Below are 6,000 nucleotides of genomic sequence, written 5' to 3'. Positions count from 1 at the left end.
AATACATAGTTCTCAACACACAGGTGGAGCTGCTCTGCCTCATTAGCCCGTACTTCGGGGAAGCTGGAGATAGTCCACGTAAGAGAAAAAAGTATACTCTTAGAACTCGAGAGCCAAAAAGCATGTTTGAAATCAAACCTAGTGAGAAAACTACTAGAACAAGCAAGTTAAAACTGGTAGAAAGAGGAAGGAAGGGGGGAGGGAGAGAAAGAGAGAGAGAGAGAGAGGAGAGAAGGAAAAAGAAGAGAGAAAAAAAAGAAAAAAAAAGGATGGTTGCTTGAGAAGCAGGGCTGTTGAGGGCGGAGGGGAGGAGCAGGGCACTGCTGTTTTTCTTCATAAACGTTTTGCTACAACCTGATTCTTAAAAAAACCAAAAAACAAACCATTACCCTATCTTTATTTTTAAAAAATGTATATTTAAAAGCAAAGACGAGCGTGATTTACAGTACACCATAGAGGATGTCAAGTGGTCTAACTACGTTAGGCAAGGTGACATCATCTCAGCACGATCCCCTTAACACACCAGCGCGGCGAGCGGCACACCAGCAGCCCCGGCTCGGCCGCTCTCCTGACCCCCGCGAGCCGGCGACTCCCGGGCGCGGCCGCGGCGAGGCGGGAACCCGCGCGCGGCGGGACTCGCGGGAGGCGGTGGCTGCGGAGTGCGCACGCGCTGAGCCGCGTGGTGCCGGTCTTCCCGGAAGTGTCCGGGCGGCGGTTTGAGCGGACCGCGGGGCTGCGGGGCTTGGCAGCTTCTCGGGAAAGAGGTCGGCCGGGTTCAGTTCTGATCGGGCCAGCAGGGCTTGAAGAGGGGCAAGCGCCCCTGACCCCCACAGGGACTAAGCCCTGCTGCAATCGCAGCTGCAGACCCTGAGGACCCCGGGAGAGAAGAGCAGGGCCCTCTGCCGCCGGTGCCGGCTGCTGGTGAAAATTTCCGGTGGAATCGGGAGAGTATGATGCGTGCTCCAAGCAACAGATTAGTTTGGAGTGAATCTGAAGGCACTTAAAAGTTAACGCGCTGTTGAAGTGTCCAACCCAGAAGAAGCAGTCCAGGATGCCTGGTGCCTTGTTTAGCTTTGTGAGTTTGGTAAGGAAAAAGCAAAGCAGACGTTCTCCAAATCATTCGATTTAGCACCATTTCTTGAACTTCTTTCTTGTTTAAGAACGCCCCTCTCACCTGATGGTGACCTTTGGATTAATACCAGATAGGAATGTAAACTTGAAGAGATCTTTGTCAGCATTGCGCTGTATCTTGGCTTGTTTCAAGGCAGAGCCTTCTCTGCCAAAGCATCGACCTGAACGTTGGGGGAAAAAAAGCAATGTAAAGCCGGAGAGAGTAGAGCAATGCCCGCATAGTTGGAAAATGCGGAGAATGATCAAGTAGGCACAGAAAAAGAAGTGGAGACAATCTTGAAAGTATTCTGAAGTCAGTCTGGAGACACTCCTAGGACATCTCTATCCTTTTCCTCAGTCGATACAGATCCTTTTTCTCGCACTGTGGAAAATATTTTTCATATATCCTTCAATATAAGAGATGGTTTAGCAAGAATGAGACTTGAGCAAAATAAACTGCCAATAATAGAGCCTCTTAATAAAGAAACTAAATGAATTCACCAAAATGCCCAAGTTTGGAAAGAAGGTGGTGTATAGTTTTTGGTTTTTCAGTACTGGAAGGAATCTGCAAAATTTTTAAAGGTCAAATGCTATGATCCCTTCATGTTACAAAGACAAATTTTATCTTAATTGGATAGCAAAATCCAAACAGAAGTATATATGATATATTGAATCCTATTTTCAAAGTAAATCTGAAATGTCTTAATAGAGTTTATAAAGATGTCCGTCTTCTCTGGAAAACAAATTCACCGGCACATTCATAAAAGGGAAGAAAGAAATCTGGCCTAACTTTCATTTTACAGATGAGGAAGCTGTGACCCGGAAAGCAAAATGACTTGACAAGGATCACACTGAATCAGATCTGGGAGCTAGAGCCCAGCCACGCGCCTTGGCTGAGTACCTCTCCTTACTCTGTAGGAGCTCATACCCCATGGTAACAAACATCATGTTGAGTGTGGCATCAGGTGCTGCTCACAGATCTCTTCAGCATACTGAAGTGCTGGCAGGAGATAGGGAGATCGTGGTTCTTCTGGATCTAGACAGGATTTTAAGAAAGTCTTAGTGATCAGAACTCTCCCTAAAGGATACAGACTTTGGAATATAAAAGAGTGAAATCTTTTTTTTTTTTCTGGAAGAGCTTAAGTGGGGGCTAATCATTTATAAGGATTGTCGAGGGGATTCAAACCTCTGAAGACCGTTCTATTTGTGGGTCTGATATTTTTGGTTACTAACAGCCTTTCAGCACATAAGTGGCCAGGAAGTATAGGGAGAAAGGAAACTAAATCCCTTTCAAGGTCTACTTTGAGAGTCAGGCGTTGTGTGTTACGCAGTTCATGGCTGTTGATTTACTTAGTCTTCACAACAAGCTCTGTAGATAGGGATTCTGTTTACCTCCGTTTCCAAAGTTTAGGTAACATGCTCCAAAGCCATGCAGATAATAGGCAGCACAACTGAGGCCCTAGTATGCCGTCACTCACATCCAGATGAGCGGGCAGGAGATGGTTACAGTTTGTTTCCCAGCCTCTCCCCTTATTGGTAACCCCCTTCACTGTGAGTCTTCAGGGCTAGTAACTCCCGTTATCCTCCTGGTCTGACAGGGATGAAGCTGCAGTGGAGGCCCAGGACAGGGACTCTCCGACTAGGAGAAAGGCATTTTGATTGGCACCTCTTTACAAAGGCTCCAGGGTTCCAGAGCTCTGCATAACAGGCAGATTCTTATTGAACAAGGAGGCCAAAGTTGGCTTCCAGAATTTTCAGTTTAATAGTTCACTCTGGCTGAAGAGACTGGGATTCAGCTTTGAGACAAGACTGGACCACAACATGGGGAACTGGTTTGTGAAGGAAGGCTGGGACGATGGGAACTAGGGAGTCAGACAACCTCTGGGACTCAGGTAGTTTGTGCTGCTCAAATCAGTGAGACTGTTTGATGTTCTTGGGTCAATGGCCATTTCCATCAAGACCCAGCCAATTTCTGGTGCCCTCGGGAGCATGGCCAGCCTCCCCTTGAGAGAGGGAGGATATGCAAAAGGTAAACCCCAGAGATGGTGTCCTATCCCAGTGCCTTCTTGCCTTTCTAAAGATGAGCCCTCCTGCCCTGCCGTTATCACTCCAATTCAATATGTTCTCCATATTCATACTGCGCCCATGACTACATTCCTGCTTCCTGAAAAGCCGTGGCCTACCGGAGTCATGTCAGTCACCTTCCTACTCTGGTATCGGTCATGGCTACCAAGTGTTAAGTGCCCACTCCCTTGCCTCCACGGTCTGATGCCTTGCCAGCCTCCTTACCGTCTAGCCCAGACTGCACCATCCATCCCGGCCACATCAGAGTCCTCCTTCCTGGACTGGATTCCATCCTTCCCTGTGTCCAATCCTCTGTATGATTTCATCTGGAATGTGCTCTCTACCCCATCCCCCACTCAAATCTTCATCTTCTCTCTAAGAACAGCTTCCGTGGTTAAGATCACAAAGCAAAACTGGCTTGGGGCGCCTGGGTGGCTCAGTCATTAAGCGTCTGCCTTCGGCTCAGGTCATGGTCCCAGGGTCCTGGGATCGAGCCCGGCATCAGGCTCCCTGCTCCACGGGAAGCCTGCTTCTCCCTCTCCCACTGTGTCTCTCTCTGTCAAATAAATAAATAAAATCTTCAAAAAAAAAAAAAGCAAAACTGGCTTTAGCAAACTCCATTACAATACACCCAGGGATCAAAGCAATTGGATAAAGGGGATAAATAGGGTGGCTTTAAGTTCACTTCTAGCTTAGAGGCCACTCAAAAGATTAAGATCTCCACAGAGATCTGTGGAACCCACCTGCTTCCCTGAGGCTCCCCCTTCTTCATGCTGCTGGGATTTGCACTACCCCTTTGGAGAAACTGGGCAATTGCAACTGAGTCACACAGGCTCTAAGCGGCCAGCCAGGAGCAGAGCTGTGTTTCCTCATGTCTCTCAGTTGCCCTCATGGCTGGCTTTTGTGGCTGTGCTGGGATTCAGACATCTCTGTGCTCCACAGTGAGATGCTTCAACTCAATCATGATTTATTCACTCCAGTGTTCCTCCCACCTCGGCCCCATTCCCTCTACCCTTCCCCTTTCCCGTGATCACAGTATCAAAATAATCCTAAAATGAGATGGCTGTGCTTGAATTTAACACCTCCCACAGTGCCTCTTACCCTTTGCCTGCTTTCATGTTAGCTCCTGAAGCAGACCGTCCCCCTCACCTGCAAATCCTGCCCAGCACATACCCTGGCGGGTTGGAGCAAGTCCTGATACCTAGAGCAATTAACTTTTCTTGCCCTTTCAACACCTGTGATCTCACAAATTTCTGGTTGACCAAGCAGTCCCACCTCCAACTTCTAGCAGAAAACTCAAGTGGCTGACTGCGAGGGCAGGAGCCAGGTCCCACGAGTACCGGTGACCGTGTCCTGTATCTCCCGCATATGGGCCCACCCCTCTCATCTCCTGGGCTTAGCCAGGTCTTGCAGAATGGGGCTCTACGGAGATCCAAACACATGAGCTACTTGTTAGATGAACTCCTTCCTGGCACCTAGCAGATATTCAGGGTATGGTTGAATCTGAAGGGAAAAGGAAGAGAGGGCCCAATGCCCTTTAGATGAAGGTTTCTACTTCAAAGCAAGAGTGGTCTGGGAACTTCTGATCAAAGCAAACTCTGCGCATGTCCAGGTCTGTCCATGGGACCCAGAGTCTTCACTCCATCCTGAGCCACGATGCAGAGCAGCCAAGCTCAGTGACAGCACCTGGGTCCTCACTTCCATGCGCCGCCCCTGCGGCAGCTGAGGTTCCTGCCACGCGTGTCACTGCAGGATGATCCCTGCTCAGTGCCTGACAAATGCTCGACTGGGGGCTCTGAGGTGTCCCTCATCAGACGTCAGGGCCGCTGGGCCCACGGAGCTCCTATGCGCCTGGGATCTGAGCATCTCCATGTTGTCTTTGTTCCCTTCAAGGTTTATGTCTTCAGGGTCCCACTGTGGAGAAAAGACACAAATGGTACCCAGATGGAACAGACACTTCCCATCTCTTACAAAGCCACCCCTCCCCTCCCCCCCGCTAACAACAGCTTCTAGTCCTGGTTCTCATGACCCAGGCACAGACCAGGAGAAACAGTAAGGGCAGGTTAATCAGGCCTGCATTTCTAGGACCTCATGAGACACGTTTAACTTTAGAGCAAGGAGTTAATGGACAACCACCTGGAACGGACCAGCCCCACTTCCCACCCCCCTTTTCCATCTTTACTCTAGTGAGAACGAGTCATTTTATCCCGAGAATGCCCACCTCCATGCCTAAGTCATTCCTGGAACAGACCAGGCAAATTCAACCCATTTATGGCCCAGGTAAGTACCTCCTCTTCCAGGAAGCCTACTCTGACTGCTTTCACCCACTGAGCTCTCACACCCTTCTTTCTTTGTTCTGCCCATACCGTTCATTTATAGCTGAACATGGGCACCGCCTTGTCCTTTCAGGTAGACGCTGAGCTCCTTAAGAGCAGGGCACCGGCCTGCCCCTCCTCCCCACCATGCCATCTCCTCTAAACTCGAGGCACAGCAGACTTGCCCAAAACAAACAGTTAAAACTTAATTGAGAATGGTGGTCACTGTGGTGAATATTTTATTATTCTGACTCATACTGACTCAAGTATGGGAAAGGTTAGGTGTAAAAGGTTGAAAAAAGAGAAGCAGTCACATATGCATTGATGACACCGTTTGCGAAGCCCTCCTATTGTTCTCATGTGACCAATGAGAGAGAGAACTTTGCACATGGCCAAGAGCAGGGACTTCTTGGTGAGTCCAGCCACGGAGGCAAGTGGGGGTTGGACTCAAGTCCTCCTTCTGCCACTAACTTGCTTTCTCTTCTTTGGGCCTCAGTTTCTCCAGGGGTAA

The 6,000-nt window shown here is 49.0% G+C and overlaps 1 protein-coding gene across 6 annotated transcripts in view; it reads right to left on the bottom strand.

Annotated features, from left to right (window-relative positions):
• Positions 1-380: 380 nt before the first annotated feature.
• The window catches only part of TMEM44 (transmembrane protein 44), a 36,221-nt gene continuing 30,601 nt past the window's right edge, over positions 381-6,000 (bottom strand). For 4 of the 6 annotated variants that reach the window (XM_036114400.2, XM_036114401.2, XM_078067826.1 and 1 more), the window contains one exon: positions 381-5,088. In XM_036114400.2, the coding sequence (XP_035970293.2) occupies positions 4,939-5,088 (150 nt within the window). In that variant the 3' untranslated portion in view covers positions 381-4,938. The remainder of the gene's footprint in view (positions 5,089-6,000) is intronic. The other 2 variants (XR_013445944.1, XR_013445945.1) reach the window with 2 other exon arrangements.

Source organism: Halichoerus grypus, chromosome 1 (assembly GCF_964656455.1).
Source record: "Halichoerus grypus chromosome 1, mHalGry1.hap1.1, whole genome shotgun sequence".
Classification (NCBI taxonomy): domain Eukaryota; kingdom Metazoa; phylum Chordata; class Mammalia; order Carnivora; family Phocidae; genus Halichoerus; species Halichoerus grypus.
The sequence above is the reverse complement of the archived record's forward strand: the minus strand, read 5'-3'. Positions and strand labels throughout refer to the sequence as shown.